The 23,991-nt window shown below is 39.3% G+C and overlaps 1 protein-coding gene and 1 long non-coding RNA gene across 2 annotated transcripts; one reads left to right on the top strand and one right to left on the bottom strand.

The window, feature by feature from the left end:
• Window positions 1–219: 219 nt before the first annotated feature.
• On the bottom strand, window positions 220–2,515 carry LOC307219662. Its single transcript, XR_013840497.1, has 2 exons — window positions 431–2,515; window positions 220–344 (listed from the first exon to the last, which is right to left on the bottom strand). It is a non-coding gene; the product is annotated as an uncharacterized lncRNA (long non-coding RNA).
• A 1,228-nt stretch (window positions 2,516–3,743) lies between these two features.
• On the top strand, window positions 3,744–21,220 carry RAB12 (RAB12, member RAS oncogene family). The gene is made up of 6 exons (XM_079983008.1): window positions 3,744–4,131; window positions 8,734–8,794; window positions 16,554–16,692; window positions 17,628–17,717; window positions 18,208–18,312; window positions 18,975–21,220. Exons 1-6 carry the CDS (start codon window positions 3,885–3,887, stop codon window positions 19,086–19,088), a joined length of 756 nt encoding a protein of 251 aa, XP_079839134.1. The 5' UTR covers window positions 3,744–3,884; the 3' UTR covers window positions 19,089–21,220.
• The last annotated feature ends 2,771 nt before the right edge of the window (window positions 21,221–23,991 follow it).

Raw genomic sequence — 23,991 nt, 5'->3', positions numbered from 1 at the left:
GATTTTACATTGAACAGCAGCTATACTCCCTCTAGTGGCCAACTATTTCTGATGTTTTCCACAGGGCAACAAAAACCAGTCATGTTGCATTGCTAGCCTATCCATATGCACATAGAATTGTGAACGTTTGTAATTCTCTCTCACATACACACACATCCTGGACATGCATGTTTAATAACATAAGCAGGGTCTAGCTAGAATAGATCCAATCAAACTCAGTTAGTCTGGCATTTTTATGTTTGCAAGAATCCCAGCGAGCATTAGGCACTGGACACTCTAACAGAAATGGGTTGGAGATCCACAGCAATCAACTTTCTGCCTACTCTGGTTTTACAGGGCAGGCTCTGAGTAGAGAAGAGAAAAACAAAGTTATTGAAAATGACATTTGCCTTCCACTACCTTGCTCTCCTTCAGTCATCTTGCTAATTACCCTGGAAAGATTCTGAACATAAATCCTTTTGAGTGACAGAGAGGTAAAGTATTTTAACTGCAGTATCCCCTCCTGTTGTTGTACTGGATGCAGGCCATCTGATAAGTAAGCTAGGAGTGCTGCAGCAAGCAGTTTTGTTGATATAAAAGCTATTTCCATAGAAGTTCCACAGAGGCTCTGAAATAATTTATTTTTGGGGTGTTAACTCAGCAACAAGAAGGTAATTTTCTAAAGACAGATGGATATGGAAGCAAGCAAATGAAGAGCGAGATCCATATGCTCTTTGACTACACTACATTGATGAAACATAATGTACTTTTTTCAGAGGATATAAACTCAAATTTATGACGGGTATAGTTAATATTATCACACTATATTGTTCCCTCAGATGCTTGATTCATAACTGTCTGAGAGAATTTTAAAAAGATGGCTTCTATTGCAGAAAAATAGAGGAGCTCTACTCCGCTGTCATTTTTGAATCCTGTTTATTGGCTTGGCATTTGAAAAGTTCAAATGTTTTTGTTCTTTTCGCTTATAGCTGCAGACATGCTGTCAGCTTTTGTCCCCAGGTCCTCAACTGCTGTCAAATACTGACTTAATTTGTCATGAAAACAGCAGCATTCATATTTTATAACCTGTTGACATATTGATTGTTTCTCCAGAAAAATAATTACAAATATAATCTGAACTATCTGTCTTGCAGGTTAATTCTGTGGCCTTCCATGTGGAATTCCATGGAAGAGCAAAGGAGAAGCTGGGGGGTGGGGGTGGGGGGGTAAAGGCTGGAAGCACAGGTGAAAACTGACACACAAAAATTGTCCAGCCTGCTCATGTACATTTCACAGCAGCTTCATTGGGAGAAAACATGAGGTGAATAAATTGCCCAATTGGAATTAAATTTTCACCATCAACTAATGTCTGCATAGCAAACTGCCCTTAAAGGGAATGTTACAGTGGCATTAAGCCAATGAGAAGGGGAGGCATATATTACAACCAGCCCTTACTTTAGTTGTTACATCTTCTACCTTTTAATTTTTCCCATCTAAACAATATTTATGAAAAGGCAGATAAATCAACCTAAATTGAGCAATGGAGAAATATATACCTTAAGATACCTTAATGTTTCTTCTTCTTCTTCTTCTCCCACCCATTTGACTAGGTTGCCCCAGCCACTCTGGGTGGCTTCCAACAAAAAGGTGAGTGCCTGCATGATTATATACAAAACATGGCCACTAAGAAATAAGATGGAAATATCAACATGCTTGACAGAATGCTGAGATTTAGAAAAGATTTTTTTAAAAAAATTATGGGAGGAGGAAATGATGATAATTGCATAACAGTCCACAGAGGTATGAGCATGTTTAGCAGCCCTGGAAGCGGGGAAGGCACTTGCTACTTGAGACTCTAACACAATGGTTCCTTAACCTTGTTTTGGGTCACAGACCCCTTTAAGAATTTGATGAAAACCACGGAGCCCCTTCCCAGACAACTGCACATAAACACATACAAGATTCTGCATACAATTCATTTAGTTGTATTGAAATTTATCTATTTTCTGCCTGGTTACAGACCCCTTGAAGCCTATCCATGGACCCATTAGGGTTAAGAACCTCTGCTCTAACAACTTACAGCATAGATGGGGAACTTCCAGCCTGCAGTCCTGATTGTGTCCTGGAAGGGGCATGAGTAGTGGCAGGAACACTTAAGAGGAGCACATCTGATAGGCAGTAAGGATACATAGCAAGGTTTGGTTGCAGGTCCCACTTATTCCAATATTAGCTTAAGGCTGCAATTCCATGCAGTTCCTGGGAATATGATTTGCTTCTGAGTAAACATATAGTTACACGCCACCCCAATCTCCACAAGCAGTGCAAGATTCCAGGGGTTCCAGGTGCTCACCCAGCATTGTATTTTCGTTGGGAAGATCGAGGCACAGTGGAAGCTAGTGTCTTTAAGTAATATGCTTTATTAACATACAGTCATACCTCGGGATGAATACGCTTCAGGTTAAGCATTTTCGGGTTGTGCTCTGCAGCGACCTGGAAGTAATGGAGCGCGTTACTTCTAGGTTTCGCTGCTCACGCATACGCAGATGATCAAAATGATGTCACGCGCATGTGCGGAAGCGGCAAAATGCCACCCACCCACGCATGCGCAATCACATGTTTTGTTCGCTTCAGGATGTGAACGGGGCTCCGGAACGGATCCCGCTCACATCCGGAGGTACCACTGTATATTAATACCTGGAGGTCTGCAATGAAAGGGGTGCGGAACATTATACCCCAAGAGTATTTCTCGTTGTCCCTCTCAAGGCTTCAGCAAGCTTGTGTCCACAACGGCAGGCAGCCATGGCTCTGGGTCTCTTAGTGCAGCCCCCTCCAGCTAGTAGCCAAGATGGTCCTGTTCTTCTGCCCAGCAGCTCATGGAGGTCTGCCCTTTTTTCTCCTTCTTCACAGCACACCACAAGCCTCCTGTAAAACAATACTTTGTTCCTGTCACCTCACACAAAGTCACCTGAGCACCTTGTTTCCTAATGGCCTACATTCAACCAGCCCAGCCAGGCTAGTTTGCGCAGGCTAAACCTAAGGATGCAGCCCAACCTCTTAATGCAGCCCAAGCTCAAGTTACTATTAGAAGCACAGATAAGGGGATGCTTGAAAAGGGAAGGTTATTTATTAGGGTTGCAACTCTTCTTTCTTAAGACTAAAAAAAAACAAAAACTTTTCATGAGTGAAAAAGACATCACCGATTAATATACAAGCTCAATTAATCTGCTCTCTTGCATATATATATATATATATATGCGCAGCAAGAGAGCAGGTGCCATGAGAGCAATCTCCCTTCTTTCCCACACAATGCGAAACGCCTGATGTGAGAGGGTGGCGATGCTTTATCTAAAAACGGGAGTGACCGCCTTAGTTGTCGCTCTTCTTGTTTTTGACAGGGCTCAGAAAAGATGTCCGAAAGGTCAGGAATTCAACAGGCGAAAACTGTGCCCTTGCTGTATCTCTGCGATAGCTGCTGCCCATTAAATTTCACCCTGTGACGCCGCTGCGGGTGCAGCTCCTCCTTGCTGCGGCCTCGCGCCATGAGGGGGGCGCTCGGCCGGGGAGAGCGCGCCAGCCTCAGGGCCCGGCGGCGGCGGCGGCGGCGAAGGTCTTACTCCTCCTCCGACTCCGGTGTCCGGGCCGCTACCCCCCTCAAGGTGACCGCGCCGAGTCCTCCCGCGCCGCAGAGGGCGCTGCCTCCCTCCGTGTGACTCGGGGCGTCTCTGGCTCGCAGCTTCTTGCTCGTCATCCGGGTGGCCGCGGCGCAGACCGACTGGAGCCCCGCTTCTCCTCCTTCTCTGGCCGGGACGAGACGTAGCGGGCGAGGGCAGCCAGCCGGGCCTTGGGCCGGGCCCTGACTGAAGCAGCGGGCGGTGGGCAGCGGGGCTCGCGAGCCGCATGAGTGGATGGAGCCGGGCTCTGGGCTGCAGCGGAGGGGGCCGGGGCTCGGCGGCGGCGGCGGCGGCGGGCTGGGCTCGGCCGGCGGCTCCCCTGCGCTCTCGGGGCCTCAGGGCCGCCGCAGGAAGCAGCCGCCACGCCCGGCCGACTTCAAGCTGCAGGTGATCATCATCGGCTCGCGGGGCGTCGGCAAGACCAGCCTGATGGAGCGCTTCACGGACGACACCTTCTGCGAGGCCTGCAAGTCCACCGTAGGTACGGTGAGGCCCGTCGGCGGGGCCGGCGAGGAGGGGACTTCCAGGGGGAAGCGGGGGCGTCGTGGGGAGGGTGGAGTGGGGCGTTACAAATCTTATTTTAAAAATTAGGGTTGCTCTCTTAAGCCTGGGGCTTGGGTTCCTTAACCCACCCCATTTCCTCACCCCGTTAGTTGTGAAGACGCCTCTTAAAACACCCGGGCCGCATCCATAACTTTGCGGTCCGTGTGAAATCCCTCTTTCCTTCGAAACTGCAAGCAGCCCCGTAGTAAGGTTGGGCTGGGAAATACAATGCTGCTATTGTTTGTTCAGGTGAAACTCTCTCTCTCATCCTTTAGGGATGAAGTGCTCTCTCCTTTCCTCTCAGGGCGGGGAGTGAATAGTCTTTTCCTGCCCTTTACTGGGATGACAAAGATAAACTTGTATTATTAAAACTACCTCCAGTTAGATTTGCCTGAGAAGGGGTACACTAATTTAGTGTGCCTGTGTGTAGAGACTCAGGCACTGGGCACATTCTACTTGCGTTGTTGGAGTAAAGAGCCAGTTATCTTGCTAGAATGCTAAAGTGATGAGGGAGGAAGAAGTACAGTATCCCATCATCCGATTAATTTACTGCTAGTGGCTTCTCAGTTTGGGGAGTGCTTAATTATTAGAAAATGTTTATCTGTTTTCACTCATGACATTGCTGTTTTGTTGATCTGATGTGAGAGTCTTCGTTTATTACCCAGGATCTGACCCTGACCCAGGGTGATAGGGGAGACTCTTCCCTTTCATTTGAGATGAAAGTAACTCTGATTATACAGTGTTACCTCATCTCTCCAACACCTTCTTAGTGGTGGTAAACAAAAGCTAAACATATGACAGTAATAGCAAGACAGTCTCCTTCAGTGGTAACTGCATTGCTATTAGTCCACAAACAATCCTTCAGTTAGTTCAACTACTTTTTATGGAAACTCTTGATAGTTATTATTTCACAGAATTGGCCTCAGTGTGAAAACACCTATAAACTAGTGCAGTGTTTCCCAAAGTGTAGTATCCCCCGGGGCAGCAGTCAGGGATGATGGGAATGGTAGTCCAACAACATCTAGGAACCCAAGGTTGAGAGAGGCTGCTGTACACAGTACTGAGCTAGATAGAGAAATGGTCAAACCTTGTATAAGACAGCTTCCTGGGATACACTAACAAGCAGTGACTCTCCAGGGTTTCGGACAACAGACATTCCTAGCACTATCTGGATATATCAGGGATTAAACTTGGGACCTCCTGTGTGAAAAGCAAATGTTTTACTATTGAACTTGAGCTGTTCTCCTTGTGGAACATAAAATGTCTAATATGCTACAGCTGGACATCTAACAGTTACAAAGGAACAACTTAAAGTAGTTTCTTGGCTGTTAAGATGGATGGTACAATCTTTATTAAATCTTCTGCAATGCTACTTAAATCCACCTGCATCCTTTATTAAGATTTATTGACCTACAGTGCTACAATCTTGCAGCAGTTAAATCTCCTTGATTAGTGAGGCTATTCATTGTGTGAATGCTTATAGCAGGGAAGGGAACCTATGTCCCTAACTGTTGCTGGACTCCAGCTCTTATCAGTCCCAGGCAGCATAGCCAGCAAGAGCTTCAGTGCCGCAAGTTCTCCACCCCTGGTTTATAGGGTTGTCCAGTGCCTTGAGTTCTAAAGAACCCCTGGTATTCTACTAAACTTATGACATTAATTGGTATTCTCCTTATCATTGTGGTGTAATGTTTTAATTGGGATAAGCAGAGCTTTAAGTTCATTTTCTAGCTCCTGCATGTCCAAACAAATTAAATGCTAAATAGCTTCAGCTATAAGATACTGTTCTGTGCATATTACATTAATGTTAACGTATAGCACTCTGGTTCTAAAATTCCCTTATGGGAGTTTTCTCTGTTCATGTTGTCAACCAAAGGAATATCTCCATTTAATATAGGATTTGTTTGTAATTTAAACAACATTTAATTGCAATAAGATGTTGTAATTACTGATTACAGTGGTACCTCGCAAGACGAATGCCTCGTAAGACGAAAAACTCGCAAAACGAAAGAGTTTTTTGTTTTTTAAGTTGCTTCGCAAGACGGATTTCCCTATGGGCTTGCTTCGCAAGACGAAAACGTCTTGCAAGTTTGTTTCCTTTTTCTTAAAACCGTGCATTCACTTCGAGGAGCAACTCATAGTACGCGGTGTGGTAGCCTTTTTTGAAGACTTTGGTGATTTTTTAAGCTTTTCCAAAGTCCGTGCTTCGCAAGACGAAAAAATCGCAAGACGAAAAAACTCACGGAACGAATAAATTTCGTCTTGCGAGGCACCACTGTACTTACAATTCAGTTCTATGTATTTCTACTCCTTAGTAAGCCCTATTAGGTTCAATGGGAGTAATTTCTAGGTGAATACAGGATTGTAGTCTTGGTTACATATAATATTAACTTACTAGCCACAACATGTGTGCTAATTTTAGAAACTGGAAGCAAGGATTGCAGAAGTCAGTGCATGGTGACTGATAATCACAGAATAGGACATGGGACTTCTGGTTTGGGCTGTTAACCCAATTGTTTCTTAAAGTAAAAATGTGTAAGATATCCCCCAGAATCTGGAGTACAACAATCACTCATTTCCTCTGTGCTCCATGCTGGGTGATATGAAGCCAGAAGTTTCAGGTATAAACCATGTTTCTGTAAATTTCTTATCGGATACATGTACATGGGTGTGTGTTGTGGGATAAACCAGTGTAGGTGTTCTCCAAAGCAGCCATACCATGTAGAGAATTTAGAAAACATTTATAATGATTGTACAGAAACTCTGAAAGTACAACATATACTTCAAAACAGGGATAACTACCACTATATCTTAATTTTACGACATTTCTGAGTCACCTTACCACAACACTCAAAATGGCTTATAGACAAAAAATACACTTGTTCTGCTGGCTTTATTCCATTTCAATCAACTAAAAATAGCAAGTGGCTCACAAAAAAGCTATCCAAACATTTATCTGAAACAAAAAGATCTTATAAAGAAGAGCGCCTCCTAACATCTTCAGGTGAAGCATTCCCTCTTCCTTGAAGTTCTGGGTGAGGTCAAAGACTATCCAGCAATTTTAATAACTAAGAAATTAGCTGTTTACCAAGTCAGAACCCAGGGTCACACTGACTCTTGACAATTATTTCTGATAAGGGTTCATGTTCAGAATCTAGGTTGTATAGAAAAGAAACATACAATTGTTTCTGAATAAGCAGGCAACCAATTCTTTAAGGCACCTTGCTTTAAGTGTATTATATACATATTGCACCATGGAAAGGACTGAACAGCCTTTATTCAAAATGGAGCGATCTGTGAGATTTAATAAAATGAAAAATGAACTAATGGGTAGAGCTAAGTTTAGTAGATGAGTGTTCGTTTGGTAATGAGAGAGATCAGCTGTCAAGCTGTAAACAGCTGAAATAGGATCGGAAGAATCAAAACAAGTAGGCGTTTTTGATGTCATTTTAAGATTGAAACTTTACTTCTGACTCTAGACTATAACCTTTTGCTCTGTGTTATATTTGAGATTGTGAGTGTGTTTGAGTTGTGAAAAATATAAGAGAGAAAGTTAAAAAGTTATAGGATTTGAAGGGTTTTTTTCAGGCTGCAGGAAAAATATTTCTAAGTCTCTAATCACACTGAAGTTAAATTTATATGATAGATTTTATTCTAGTGTATATCGAAAAGCACTGAATTCTCTGAACCCATCGATAGTGGCATATATTTGAGTTGCTTAGCTGTACTGCAATATTATGAAACATAGGACAATCAGTAAGAAAACTCTATCCAGTTGAAAAGTGACGAGACCAAACTTATCCTCTTTTCTCTCTCCTTTCCCTATTGACTAGCTTGGGACATAAAATTTAATGAATCCCCCACAAATGATATCAGTTTTAAATAACCTAATTTTCAAATGTAGTTTCTAAAATAAAAATGTTATGCAGGAGTAAATTTATTGTTTATTTATTAAATTTCTATACCACCCTTCATCTGAGGGTCACATGGTGGTTTACAGTATAAAAACGGAAAAGTCATTGTGCTACGCGCAATGAAATGTGTATAATGGAAGCTGTTATACCTATATACATACTTCACCAATGTCAGTGGCGTAGCGACCCTCTCCCGACGACCGGGGCTGAACTTTTAAAAATATTCCTTTAAGTAGAGGTTGGACAAGTTTAACTTCTCTAGCTATATCCCCACACTTGATAACAAGGCTGAAGCAAACAGAACTATTAAAATGCAATAACTGATGGGGATCCTTTTTTAAAAAAATAGAACTTCTGGTGGTTCCTAGAAAATAATTGAGTAATTAAAAAAACCCAACCCCAATCTTTCCCCTTGTCGAAAATATTTTTGGTGGTAGCATACTAGATAAGTTCATGTGGAGTGCTTATAAAAAATATCTGTTCTTTGTCTCCTCCTTGCCTCTTTAAGTGGTACAAGTCCACCTTCTTACGTTACGTAAATATGAACAGGTACTAAATTCAACTAAATCATACCAGTGTTGCTTTTACTGCTTATTCCTCCTTTTTTGTTTACTGTATTTTATTTATAGGTGTTGATTTTAAAATCAAAACAGTAGAGCTAAGAGGAAAGAAAATTAGATTACAAATCTGGTAAGTAAAAATAACCAAAACCAGGAGAATGTTTTAAAGTTTTGTGTTCTAGCATGGTTTTAATATGCTTGTCTAATATGATTAACTGTTATAAGACGACTTAGCTTTAATATACCTACTGCTCCTTTCCCTTTCCCTCACACAGCTATAGCAATAGGTATCAAATTCATAAGGTAATGTTTTTGGTGTGGAATCAAGTAATGTACCCTACAACTTTTATTTAAGCATTTTTATGTTGTTGTTCAGTTGATAAGGCTCCCAGAGCAGCTTATATGAAGTGAATGAGAAGAAGACAGTCTATTTTAATATTTTCAGTATGCATTTCTAACAAGAATCACCAGTGCATTTTTGCCTATTTCATGAAATAATTTCCTATACTTTTTATTACTTCACATACACCAATTTTTGTCTTTCGGCGTGTCAAATCATTATACAATCTTAAAATTGGCATGTTACTTTAAAAGTGCTTAGGGCTGGGGATGTCCATGGCATTTGGAGATCTTTGTGCTTAAATATTTGATCCAGACATCACCAAAATTGAAATGAGGAAAATTAGGCTTGCTCTAAAGACCATTAGTGATACTAATGAAAAATACATGTATGAAAACAGGGTTATATATTGCTTTAAGATCCAATGAATGAGGGATAATTGTTCAGAAGTAGTTTCTGTGCTGTTCATCCATGCTATAGAAGTATACATAGTAGTGTGGTGCAAATTGCTGTTGTGATAAAATAAACCACCTATGCTTAACAGTCCTAATCCTGTAAGATAGCTAATGGCTTTATCCTAGTGTATTAATAATACTTCATGCATTAGAGATAACTTACTAGATTTGCTAATAACTTGTAGTAGAAAAATTAGGCTGTGGCTGTTCAGATGGCAACACTGATCTAATCTGATAGTATTTAACTCTTGCATAGATGCAGTGAATTCAGTTTACTAACTCCTCTTGGCAGGTCACCATCAGCTCTGTTTGTCGCACCATGTGTTTGTCTTGCTTCCATCTGAGTTATTTGCTGTTGCATCTTTCGTATCATCTGTTACCTAATACTTGAAAGTTACTGGCATGACTTCATTCCTCATCTGTGTCCCCATCTGGAATCCTATGGCCACAGAATGGTACTTGAGCCAGCATGATGTTTAGCCAGGGCCTACTGAAGCCGATACGAGGTAATGTAGTATTTCAATGTGCCAATATATTTGGGTGTGAAAATAATCATTACTGCAACCTCCTTAGATTCAGTGTTTTTTTTTTTAAAAAAAAATAAAAATCCTGAAAAGACATCTGAAATTCTGCCCTAAGTAAAATAAGGTCATCCTATTTATTTCAATGAGTATTCGTCACATGTAACTATGTACTTGGATGCCTAACAGGAACCAATTGTTCTGACATTGATTATTCTCCATAAATTGAGATTAATTAAAAAAAACTGTCAAAAGGATGTTACTTAACAAAATAACACTCCATGGAGATTGTGATGCATCAAAGATTTCCTACGTTTTAAGTAAGCAAAAATATTTATTAAAGATTTTATTCCTACAAAGGAGTACTTTGTACACTCTTATGCACACAGAGCTTTTGCACACTATATTTGTTGGAGAAAGCAAATGAACACAGATTGAATGTCTGTGCAATGGTCTGCTGCATCCAGTGGAATGAATGGGGAAACTCTTAGAGTGTTTCACACTTATATAAATATATTGGATTGGTTATTTGTATGATTTTTTGAGTCAAGATAAATCTAGAGTTCAATTCCTGATGAAAGGTTAAAGGAGTTGGACATGTTTAGCCCAAAGAAGAGATTGCTAAGAAGTGACATGTTAGCCTTCTTCAAATATTTGAAGAGCTGTTACATAGATGATGGAGAAGAATTATTTTCTGTTGCTCCAGGGGGAAGGACCCAGTTAGTTCAGATTAGGAGAAATGGATTTTTTTCAAATATGAGGAAGTGCTTACTGACAATACAAACAGTTTGACAGTGAAACAGGCTGCCTTGGAAGATAGCAAACTCTGCTTTGTTAGACTTCTTCAACAGAGGCTAAATACCCACGTTTCTGGGGTGCTATGGTAGTGAATTTCCTGCATAAGTAGGGGAATCCCTTTCAGATGTAAAATTCCTATAAATTACATTATTGACAATTAAAATGTTGCTTTATTGGCTACTATATAAATATAGCATAATGTTTATTCATTTTACTCTAATTTTAATTTTTGTTTGATCTCAGCATCTTTCACCAACAAACATTTGCCACTATAATAATCTCATTGTCTTAACCCCCCCAAAAACCCCAGGGAGTCATTGACCTATTTTAAATTAGTTGTTAGCATTGCCTAGCTTTTCTAAGAACTTAAATCAGCTGTTGGGATCATGCAGAAGCTTTAAAAGAATCCATGCTGCCATGCTTATGTTCTCGTTGCTATAAAAACAAACATGGCACTTCTACATCTTGAATATTTCTCAAATTGTTTCAGTTTTGATTATCTAATTGAACACTACTTGAAAAAATGAACTTGTATTTTTCTCTTCAGCATTTGGGAAATTGACAAATTTTGAATATAAGGGCCACTTCAAAGATGACCTTTTCCCATGCCATTGGAACTTATATAGGAAATGTTGTGGAAAGTATATGTAGTATGAATTGTTGTGTGCAAGTTTGCTTTTGTGCATGCATTATCCATGTAGGAAAATAATCCATTTGAAGTGGCCCTGTGTCTATAGCTGTATGTCTAAAGTTTGGTGTTTCCTTTCCTGTTTCCCTTTGTCACAAAATACTGATGCCACAAAGTCTAGAGTTAAAGTGTGTGTTCAAGTGTTTTCATTTACATTTTAAGCATGCCCACATATTTTTAAAGCTTTTTGTTAGATATTCATTTCCCATGTCATTCCTTCAGGGTATATCTAGGAGTTAGATGCTCTCTGCTAAGTGTACATCAAGACAATGTGTCATTTACATTGGGAATGGTAGTGTTGGCATGCATGTTGCCCATGCTGACATCCTACATTCATGTTTTTTCTTCAATTTGAAGTGCTCAAGTGGAGTTCAGTGATTATTCCTTTTTGTACATGCAAATTGTGAAATATATATGAAACTTTTAAGTGAAAAAATATTTCCAAAGATAAGTCTTAAATAAGAATGGTTGCCCTCTGAAAAGGTGCTCTTGAAGTTGCATGATCTTCCAGAACAGGGCTCAGTGTATACAAAGAATGAATAATCTCCATACTTAGGAACTGAATTTAAGGGTTGGTTTGCTTTGTCACCTTGTTAGAAGGTTGGGTCTTGAGGAGGAGAAGACTTAGTTGCATATAACAGTCTTTCTTTCCATGTTCCTTATTATGATGCGGACTAGAAAAGTGTTACCGTGCAATTTTTAAACTCACTGTCTTTGCAAGCTGAAGTGATACCTGGCATACAGTACAAGCAAAGTGTCCATGAAACTTTACTGGTAGCCCAATGGCCACACTAGACAAAACAATAAACATGTGAATGCATTTAACAAGTCTATTTTTAAACTTAGGGTCGTGGGTTCAAGCGCCATGTTGGGCAAAGATTCCTGCATTGCCAGGAATTTATTGCCAGGAATCTATTCTTCTGCTGACAGGGTTCATTAGGTGAATCCTGCCCACAGTGTTGCTGAGCTTTGGCGATAAGGAGATATATTTGGCACGAGGGGGGAAGCCTTCAGCACTTTGAACCCCTCTTCGGATGTGGAGAATAAATCAATTGTTCTAGGCATGCCATGCCCATCTTGAAAGTTTTCTGAAGCTGCAATAGCAAAATTATTTCCCAGATATGCTGGGAAGAAGGAACCAAGGAAAGGCAGTGTTAAGTGTGGAAGCTGTACCAACCCTGGCTTATCTCATTCCATCACTCTGGACCCACTTGGCCTTTCTATTTTATTTTTTATGTTATGTCCAGGTATAAGAGCCCACCTATACATTATCTATCACCTGTAGGATCCCTGGCACAGAAATCTAAGATACAGAAACTGTGATATTAAGTGGTATATAAACTATTAAAACAAATTCATAAAAAATAGCTTGCTTTCCTTATCCCTTTTATAACCAAATAATTCCTTTAATCATATTTTACATACCTCTACACACACACACACACACACACACACACACACACACACACACACTGGGTTTAGGCATGGGATGAACAGACAAACAGACTTATATTTAAAGAGCAAATATATATATACTAATTTAATTTTTTCATAATATAATAGGATTATTTGCCACTTTAATATAAAAACAGAGCTTTTATGTGCTTTGAAATGCTTATTAACTTTCCTTAATTATCTTACTTAATCTAAATAAATATACAGTTGCCTTTAATGTTCACCTAAAGTCTTCCCTCTGGTCAAGAGTCTCATTACCCCCAGATACCTTACAGGCTTCACCGAGGACTTTACCCAGGGCCAGGGCCTTGCTATTTTTAGGCAGCCTCTACTAATGGACAATGCGGCTTCAGCTCCTGGAGGAGTGATGCTGGAGTATGTCTCTTTCTTTTCCCTAAGACCTTCTCAGCTTTAGCCTTCAGCTCTGTTTCTTGGTTTCTTCTTAAATGGCCATGTGATGCCATAAGGATCTCCCAAGTTTCAGCACCATCCTCTCTTCATACTTGCTTTCGCCCTCTTCTGAGTCCTTCCCTCAGCCCCTCTCAAAACGGTGCTGTGCTTGCCCTTCCATTCTGTTCTGTCAGAAACTGCTAATCAGTTACAGGGCTCTCTCTCTGCATCTCGTTGAACTGGTGCATTCAACTGGAATATCTTCTAAATGACCTACCACAGCTTGACTTTCTAAATTTTAATGACCCTTATAAAAGCTGAGTTCTGCTAGTTGTCATAACAGAAAACCTCACAAGACACATCATCACCTCTTTAGTACCAGCCTAGCTATTTCTTGGCAAGCTGCCATCTGAGATACACCCCCCCCCATCTCCTGAGCTCCAGTTAGAAGTAAGTTGCCAGCTTTTTCTCCTCATTCTGTTTGCTTACAAACCGAACAGTTTTTTAACAGAACATTCTTACATTTAAAATTCTCCACACTATGTTAATTTCTTCTCACTGTACCTCTGAGCCCTTTGTACTCAAAGCTACATCACATTGACCCTCTCCATGTCAATTCATTACAGTCATTCTCTGGTTCTGAGTGTGACAGAAATGGAAATGTTGTTGCATGAAAAAAATGAAGAACTGGCTGTTAAATATAAGCTTTTGCTAAGAAAGAATAGTATTTGCTTTTTGCCTAGTGCAGTTTTTTTTCAGTTTGTGACCATCAGGTACTATTAGAATCAGAAAACATACTTCAGGATGCAGAAAGGAAACTTGTCACACGTAGGGCTAGAGATTGAATATTCAATTATCCCAAGTGCATTTTGAAAAGTTCCTTACAGTGCATTTTTTCTGAGGTTAGCAAGATTGGGTCTGCAAATCATTTAGATTATACTTTACATGTGAGAAACCATGTACTCCATACAGTTGTGTGTTTACCTGTAACATTGCAAGCACTGGTTTTAAAGTTGCATCCAGTGCTCAGACAGTGAGAGAGACAATGCTATGGTGTCTATTAGTGTTTTTAATTAAATGCGTAGAGAGCAAATACTTCATTGTTCTGTTAATACTGACAAACTTGAACGAAGATGCAAGGTTTCTTTTAAATGAAGATCTGGCATAATTGCATTTGTTTAAATAAAGAACTTTAGGAGCAACTTTAATTCTGTCCTCTTAGTGGCAGTGACTAGGATTGCACGTCATGTTAAACCAAACCATGCTTAGTGTGAATGTGTGCCATCTGCCAGAGAGGAGATCCTTCCTGATTGTTTTGCTTTTGTACTGAGCCAGTTTGGCTTAGCATGTTATCCAAATCCAGGCTCATGGTTTGGCTCTCTCAGACAAGCTACCAGCCATAGACCATAGGACAAATCTTGGTTACAGCTTGGTGTTAGTCTGGAGAGATCTAAGCAATGAGTCTAGATTCAGACAACATGCTAAGCTAATTTGTGCAGCAGAACAACTGGGGATCTCTTCTCTAGGAGCCTGTACATTTATGCTAAACCATGGTTTGTCTTTGTGTGACATGCAAACCAGACCAGTGCCGCTGTGGTGGACTTATCATTAACTTGTACATTGTAGCATTGCAGACAGAAGGGCTATGGAGTCTTTTTCAGTTAGCTGCTTCTGACAAACTTAAAATTGTGTGGTGAACAGAAAGGCAGTTATTATTTCTTTCTCTGCATGTTGTTGATAATCAAAATTTTCTGTTCCCTAGACAATCTGTTGTACTACTTTTATATAAATAAACTTTTAGAAGCTCATCCCTAATAATAATAATGAAAACATTTCAAAAATTTTGAGCAGTGTTTCAATTATAAACCCATGAACCCAGTGACACTTAATTGTGAAAAAATGTTTGGGGTTGAGGTACAGTGGAACAGAAACATTTATTAGAATCATAGAATCTTAGAGTTGGAAGGGAGACAAGGGTCATCTAGTCCAACCCCCTGCAATGCAGAAATCTCAACTAAAGCATCCATGACAGATGGCCATCCAACCTCTGCTTAAATACTTCCAAGGAAGGAGAGTCCACCACCTCATGTGGGAGTCCATTCCACTGTTGAACAGCTCTTACTGTTAGAAAGTTTTTTTCCAAATGTTTAGTCAGAATCTTCTTTCTTGTAACTTGAAGCCATTGACTCAAGTCCTACTTTCAAGAGCAGGAGAAAACAAGCATTCTCCCTCTTCCATGTGGCAGCCCTTAAGATATTTGAAGATGGCTACCATATCTCCTCTCAGTCTCCTCTTCTCCAGGCTAAACATACCCAGCTCCTTCAAGCGATCCTCATAAGGCTTAGTTTCCAGACTCTTGATCATCTTTGTTACCTTCTTCTGCAGATGTTCTAGCTTGTCAACAACCTTTTTAAATTACTATTTTGTATGTGACTTGTCTGGCAGGCTCACATTAAGTGTGGCTGTAGGATGTTGGGGTCTTGTCTTGGAAACTTAGTTTTGCCATATATTTATGAGCAGTATTGAGAGACATCATAGATATATCCATGTGCCTTGGGTTTGGTTTTTAAGACAAACAGTAAATGGCAGTAAATGACTTGATCCTGTCCCAATGATCATTACATTGTCCGCATTCATGCATCATAGTAAATCATGGTTAATGGCTTACCATGAACACACAGGTAGCTCCCACTTTGCTCCTTCTCTAACACAAGTAGGAACAACAAACCAGAATCTCTGGCTTAGCTTTCTGTCCAACAGATAGATAGTGGTTTGTTGCACTCCAGACAAGCCATGATGTTTAGCTAAGGTTTGTTCTTGTCTTATCAATCAGTTGGTTTGAGCAAAGAAAGCCATGATCCTCTGTTTGGGGAATCATTAAGTATGGTTTACTTAGACATGTGAACAGAGCCATTGCATGCATGAATTATTTCACCCTTACAGTTGAATATACTTGCTAAAACTGTATGTGGTAAAAGTGGAAGTGCTGGTAACTCTTTGCATGTTTCATTTGGGGTTCTTTAATCCTGCCAAGAGCTATTTTTCTTCCTTGTGAGTTCATCTACTTTTCTTTGACAAAAACCTCATAAAACTGGTGGTGGTTCTTACTTGTTTGGTGGAGTAAGATACAGATTCAGTATATGGACTTCCTTGCAGTAGAAATTTGCAATGTCAGAATTTGTAATTGCAGTTTGTGAAGTTATAAAATTGTTATACCAATATTTGCTCCTACTGCTCCTCAGGGACACAGCAGGTCAGGAAAGATTCAACAGCATTACCTCAGCTTATTACAGAAGTGCCAAGGGTATTATATTGGTGTATGATATCACAAAGAAGGAGACATTTGATGATTTGCCAAAATGGATGAAAATGATTGACAAGGTAAGCTTCAATCTCTCAAAAAAAGCAGTAGTGGTTTTGAAACTTACAGTAATAAAGTCAAATGGCATGGTGGCAGTACACTCCAGAGAATTCATTATAGTAGATATATGGCCACTTTTCTAAACTCATGAGTGTTGGTTAATTGCAGTGCTTTGTGGTCTCTTATTCATTGCCATCACCACATACGTAGCTCATCAAGCCACCTCTGTGGTTCTCTGTGCTTTAGAGCTCTAGACCTAAACACCAACTGGTAGCGCAAAGCTGTAAATGGTAGCAGTGGGTGTGAGAGAGGGGCTGGCTTCTTGAACAAGGGTTAACACTAAATCAGCAGCTGTGTTTCCTGCCTAATAATATATGAGAATTGAAACAAAAATGTTTGCCTCAACTGTGCATTTGCCGTATATGATACTATATACACCTTTATGACCTGGCTTTTGACACTTGAGGTTTATATTTTTAGCGCCCACCCTATTGTTGTGACTAAATTGTTGTCAACTGTGTTTTGTTTTATTTTAAATTGGTGTGACTGACCCTGAGACCTTATGGTGAATCCTGCCAAATTTTTGAGTTGAAATTGCTATATTCAGGTAGTAGAAACAATGTAAACCATTATGGTCACAGTGCAACATAAGGATTATATTCATTTCTAACATTATTCAGCAGTGATGCAGTGTTTGTTACAGGAGGTTGCACAGTCCAACAGTTCTCAAATAATCAAGAAGTTACTAAATTGTACTGGTAGAGTGAAACCTAAACTAAGGGGGAAATGATCAAAACTGCCTTAACAAGTAGCTTAACAGCCTAGAACTGTTATGAATGTATTGACTGAATAACTTCATTTTGACCAATTTGAAATTTAAAATCAAAAGGCCTAAGCTAGTGGAAACATGCCATTTTATGCTTTGGTGTTTCTTCTTTCCACCCCCACCCCCCAGTATGCCTCAGAAGATGCTGAGCTACTACTGGTTGGAAATAAGTTAGACTGTGAAGTGGACAGAGAGATCAGTCGGCAACAGGGAGAAAAAGTAGGTGAAGGTGAAACAAAATTAACATGCATTGATAAAAATAGAAAATTGCTTCTGTGGAAGTGTGAACGATGCAGAACCTTAACATTACATTCATTTTGATCTTAATTTTAATGTTGGGTAACTTCATGCCTTGGAACCTTTTTACTATAATCTTAATTCACTTTCTTTAAAAGTTCAGAAGCACCACCACCTCTCCTGACTTTTTGGGGATTGCAGTGAGGAGGAAAGCATGGGAAAAATGCCTTCTGTTAACTTCTTTATCTTTAAACTGGCTTATCTTCCTATTTATCATAAGATCCAAGTCAGAATATTTAAATTAATTCTCAAACTTATTTTGCATTTGTTCATTGTTGTTTAATTTCATCCTAATGTACTAGTAAATAAACTGGATCATTTAAATTATTATGGAGCTAAATATACTTTTGATCAAATGAAATTTTCTTGAACCAGACTAAAAATGTCATGATTTCTTAATTTTTCCCATCAGTTTGCACAGCAAATAACTGGGATGCGGTTTTGTGAAGCTAGTGCCAAGGATAATTTTAATGTGGATGAAATATTTCTGAAACTGGTTGATGACATTCTAAAAAAGGTAAAATGCTTCCATACTGCAAGTTAATGGGACTTAAAATGTTGACTGTTTAAAGTACTGTGTTAATGTTTCTTTGAATAAATTCACTTTCTAGAGTGCACCTTTTGGGCTATTTGCTACAACCAGTTTTTCAGCAGAATACTTTGCATTGCTTTCATACGTAGGGTACTTAATACTCCTTTCAATGGGAATTGGTATCAGTGTAACAGCTCCAGTAATTCTTCTTGCTTCAATGAGGGGATGAGGTTGTATAGTTTGAATTTAGCATGATGGGTTGTTTTGTTTTGTTGCTGTGAGGCTAGGAGCAAAGGACAAAATTTCATGCTACTGACCAATAAGCTCACCAAAATGTAGCAGGCACAATCCAGATAAAATTTGATGCTTTTAAGTTCCATCATTAATGATAGTTTGTCAATAGGAAAAGTTGATACTTGATTTAGCAGAGCTATATGTGTTAAAAATGAATGATGGAGCTTTATGGGTATTATTTGCCCTATTAAAGTAATTAACGATGAATATTATGCCAGGATCTGAATTTAGGTCACGTAATTCAGATTAGGTGGCAATGCTTATATTTCTAGGCTATACCATTGGACTGTGTTAGACTCTACAACATTCTGTGCAGGACATTGCTTACAACAGGATTTTTTCCCCATTTTAAGATGCCTTTGGATATTATAAGAAACGAATTGTCCAACAGTATCCTGTCCCTACAACCAGAGCCAGAAATCCCACCAGAACTGCCGCCTCCGAGACCTCATGTCCGTTGTTGCTGACCGGCTGCTTCATCCAGTGTGCAAATGATAAGTGGGAGGAGGGAAAGGTGAAGGGGGGCAGGAAGCACCTCTCTGACTCTGCACTTACAATCATGTGGCAGTTCCTTGTTGCACTTTGATTCAGAGTCAGAGCTATACACTAATTTGTAAATATGCAAGCCTGGTTAGGATTCAGCTGTAGCTGGTTAAATATTGCCCTTCCCACAAGTGGTTTTTCACTCCCCTTTCCCAGTGCTATAAATATTGTACATTTGGCTGGGAAACGCAGCACTCCCAAACCTAGGATGTAAGAAATTAAATCCATACTTCACTTATTCTGAACATAAATGTTGTAATGGTCCTTGATATAAACAGAACCTCTCCTAGTATATGGTGCTTTGCTAGCTTTTTCTAAGATAATTTTTAAATTTTTGACTTTCTAAAGCTTTCTTAAGAAGCATTGTTTCCCACTTACAAATTCAAAATAAAAGTGTTTACTGTAGCATTTTAAAATGACTGACAGCACAATCCTGTATATGATTGCTCAGAAGTGAGACCCACTGTGTTTAAGAGGGCTCACTCCCAGGTAAGTATGCCTAGGATTGTAGCCAGAGAATGAAATTTGCCAAGTATTGGTGCTATACACAAACCATTCATTTCAATGGGGCTAGTATATGTGGTTCTATGCAAGCATCATTGAAATGAATAGATCATATAGCAGCAGGATTCAGTGCATTGAGCCCCGAACACACAATTGACATTTCCGGCAATTCTTTATTATTTATTATTTTTAATGCTAGGTCATTTGTGTGTATGTATGTGTGCGTGCGTGGAGGCACTATATTCTGTGCAGTTTATAAAGAATGAATTGCCAACTTGCACAGTTAGTTTCCTCAAATATAAATTAGCTAGCAATCAGGTTCTGTAAGATACAAAAAACAGAGATATATTTGAAACCTAAAATAGATATATATATAAGGCATTGCTGCTGTCCTAGACACATTCTTTTTTTAAATCATTTTTAGGACAAGACATTTCCTGTCTCATATATATGTATTTGTCTGAACAAATTGGGGAGACATCTTTGTTACAATATACTCTTTTCTAATAGGTGAGCTTATTCCCATCAAATATGCTGTACTAAAGGATTTTTTTTAATCTGAATCAGTTTGTGAACCATATCTTTCTGGTATATCTTTTATTAAAACTGCACTGTATAGTTTAGCTGTGGTAAACCAGTAGCTACATATTGGAATAACTTGATGTGTCCTAAATGTTGTTGTGGTATTGAAAAGCATTGTCATTCTAAACTAATGATATGCCAATAAAATTTTGTATTTATGAATGACAATGGAACTGCATCTCTTATTAGAATGCCAAAAATAAAATGTTGGCCAAAAAGGACCATTTTAGGAGAATTTTTTTTAAAAGTGACTTTCTAGTTTATAAAAACAGGACTGGATGTGTTGACTTCTAGCTTAATCCTAAGCATGTTTATTAGGAAGCAAAAGTTGCTTCTGGTAAATGATTAGGACTGTAGCCCCAGTCAAACGTGCATCCTACATTGCCAGTAAGACTCGCTTATTGAAGGTGTCTCAGCAGGCTGTAGCAAAACTAGTGATAACTCATGGAACATAAAATAAGAGTTACTGGCTTTCAAACTCCAAATTGCCTCCTCTTTATTTTTCAGTGCCTGAGCCTCTGTTCTATATACTAAGCAATTAGTCTGACCAGCAGTGTGTTCCACTGGCTTTCCTGGCATTTTGACCTCAGGTTTCAGGGAGGAACTAAGAATGTTAAATAATTAGTTGCAGTTAAATATATGCTATTTCTACTGATCTTGGTATACCTCTTTGGATCATTTTAGTTTCAACTAATAAAAGATGCACAATTGAAATGTATACTTATTTCTGCTACCACAACGTGCCTATAGAAATGTCATTCTTCTCACACAAAATATCATTGAGTACTGGCTAGGCGAAGTTTGCCATTTTTGTAGCACTGGTAGGGCTTGTAATAATGCTGTGGGCAATAACAGTGGAAAGGAACCTATGGGACAGTAAGCTTAAACTTGACAAATATTTAGGTGATTTTCCTGTATTTAAAAGTCTGTTTTTTGCTTTCAGTTCTTGAATAAAAATGTAAGAAAACAAGTGTAGATAAATGCTTATATCTTATCAGGAACTTGTACATCCAAGCAAGGAGTTTGTTGATCTTTTATTATTGGTTTTAGGTTACTTGAAATGACTTTGAAAGAACTTGAGGGGATGACCTGATTTCCACTGAAGTTACATTTTCTCCTACTTATGTCTATTTGTGTCTTCTGACAATAGTCATTATAAAAAGTGACTTATGTGCAAGCCTGATCACACAGCCCTTTGTTTATACATAGAAATTTCCCTGTAGCTTTAGATACTCAATGAATATTGTCATTTTCTCCAGTTTATGTTAATTTCCTGTCCTAAAGAGGAAAAAGATATCACCTCCCAAGTGACAGCACAATCCTCATAATAACACTAATAATGCATGTCTGCTTAGGAATAAGCCTAACTGAGTTTGACTGGATTTTTCCCTAGACAAGTACATATAAGATTGCAACTTATAGGACCTATATTTACAATAGCTGAAACAAAATCTTCAACAACCAACCATAGTGATTCCAGCATGAAGAGAAATGCTTTCTTTCACAGTCATTCTTGCCCAGAATTAGACATAGTGTTACACTAGATTACTGTATACCAAAATGCATCTGTTCCACATTCCAGAAATACTAGGAACACAAGATACTTACTAAGTAGTGGGCTATACAACTCCAAATAGAACTTTTTTTATACAAGTTGCATCCTACTTAATACAATTGTTTGTATGCAGTTTTTGTAAAAACAGCCCAATCTTAAGTGTTCCTTGTCTAGCAAATTTCATTTGTGGTAGCTGAGTGCTTTCCCTTCCTTAACTAGGTGTTAATTGTACCTTGGAATAACCTAATTTGGCAGGAGAACTTCAGTGTGGAAGGAATTGGCCACTGGGTTTGGTAGGGCACACATAATTATTACCTAATGTTACGTCTGAGGGAATTTAGGTGTGCCATCTACAGAAAGGAGGTGGGGCCTGCCATTTCAAGAGATTTGTGTGATTGCTAGTAACTGGTCATGTGGGACAGTTATTATCAATAACAAGCATATAAATAGTTCCAGCACTTCAATTTCTTTTCTAATTATTACCTATCTTTTCACAAAATACATTGCTGTGAAATGCTTCAAAGTTTGTGTAAGATCTCCCAATGCTGCTACAGCTTAGTTTTGGCTGCTTCTCACAATACTGAACACACATGGAGGTAGCTTAATTTGTATACTAGGCTTGCTATTTCATTTCCAACACTTTTTGAGGATGCTAAAAATTAACCATGTATCGTGGCCTGTATGCAATGGATGTATGCAAACATTGTTTCTGCAGTTCCAGGAAAAAAAGAGACTTATTATACATCTACATGGCTAAGTTCAGCATAGCGGCTAGTCAGATGTGAGTCACTTGCAAAAAAAACCACGGTGTCTGAACATCTGACAAAAGAATGGCTATTCTCTGCTGGGTTTTTTGTCACTTTGAAACCTGATACTTCTTAAATGAAAGCTGTAATCGTGAAATACGTAAAGGTGCTGAAAAGTTGGTAGTAGGTTATTAGATTCAGTTGCTATATATCATGATAAGGTTTTAGGAAAAGCCTTGGATATAATGTGCAGTAACAGGCAAGTGCCATTAGGTGTCACTGGTGTACTTCATATAAATATATATTCATCAGAAGTGAAATACAAGCTTTCTTAAACACATTTTGGCTTCTCCACAAGGGAGAGATGTTGGTTCAGAACACAGGCACACAAACACATACATTAAACTTTGTGGAAATACGCAGTATCTTCAGTAAGAAAACAATACATAACAATATAGAATACCTTTTTAAAATCCTAAACCAGGGCAAAATAGCAAAGTTAAGTGTATGAAGCCAAGGTCAAAGTGAAGTGTTGTCTTCAGCTTGCCTGTCTTCCGTCACCCATGGTGAAAGCTGTGCCTCTTTGAAGATGGAATGTCACTGGAATGGGAGGTAAGTTAGCAAAGTATAGCAGGATACTGGGACGGTTGCTCACTATGTCAGGAAACCTGTCCTTGGAGCCTGCCTGGAACAGACCAGGCATGCCTCCCCTAAGCTATGCCTCCATAGGTGCAATGATTTTCAAATATGTTCAGGCTTTGTCATTGATGGAGTTTCCAAAAAGCAAATTTCTACAAGGGCATGGGGGAAGAGAAGTTATTTACATACAGGGTGTTGATTGGCCTTAAGAGGTTGTGATAGAACCTAACATAATTGGTGTTGTGGATTGTGCCTCAAAGACACTGAAGGATGTGCAGACACTGGAGTACTTGATTAATGTGTTCTTGGTGAAAAGCCATTATCAGTAGAGGACAATATTTGCCAACCATTCCGTGCCTGGAAGAAGCTCCAGAAGACACCACATTGCAGACATGATGGCTACAGCAGCACTGGATTTAGTTCCCCCTCACAGAGCACTGAGCTGAGGGGGCACAAAATTGAGAAGATCCATAATCAAGAAGATCCATTCGGGGGCACGCCAAATTTTGGCCTTGCACAAGGCGCCATATGATGAAGGATTACCAATGCCCCCTGGCAGCAGCAAAATCTACTACTACAACATGGTCCTTCGTTTTTTAAAAAAGGGGGAGGGAGGGACTTGTCTATTTGGTGCTTACTGTGGCAGCATCCTACTAATACAAACCAGAGACAGGAACTGGCAAAGGCCCAGCTTCAAGTAAAAGAAAGGAAAAAACCCTCAGAGAAGTCCTGAAATAGCAGAACAGGAAGCACTTTAGAAATTGAGATCGATAACTCTAACTGGAAAGCTCACTCTAACGA

Source organism: Podarcis cretensis, assembly GCF_951804945.1.
Source record: "Podarcis cretensis genome assembly, chromosome: 7".
Taxonomy (NCBI): Eukaryota; Metazoa; Chordata; class Lepidosauria; order Squamata; family Lacertidae; genus Podarcis; species Podarcis cretensis.
This window is presented reverse-complemented; position numbering and strand designations above follow the sequence as displayed.

Coding starts and splice junctions, on each gene's coding strand:
- RAB12 (XM_079983008.1), top strand. CDS start 3,885: ATGGAGCCGGGCTCTGGGCTGCAGCGGAGGGGGCCGGGGCTCGGCGGC. Junction 8,795..16,553: donor AAAATTAGATTACAAATCTG/GTAAGTAAAAAT, acceptor ACTGCTCCTCAG/GGACACAGCAGGTCAGGAAA. Junction 17,718..18,207: donor GTCGGCAACAGGGAGAAAAA/GTAGGTGAAGGT, acceptor TTTTCCCATCAG/TTTGCACAGCAAATAACTGG.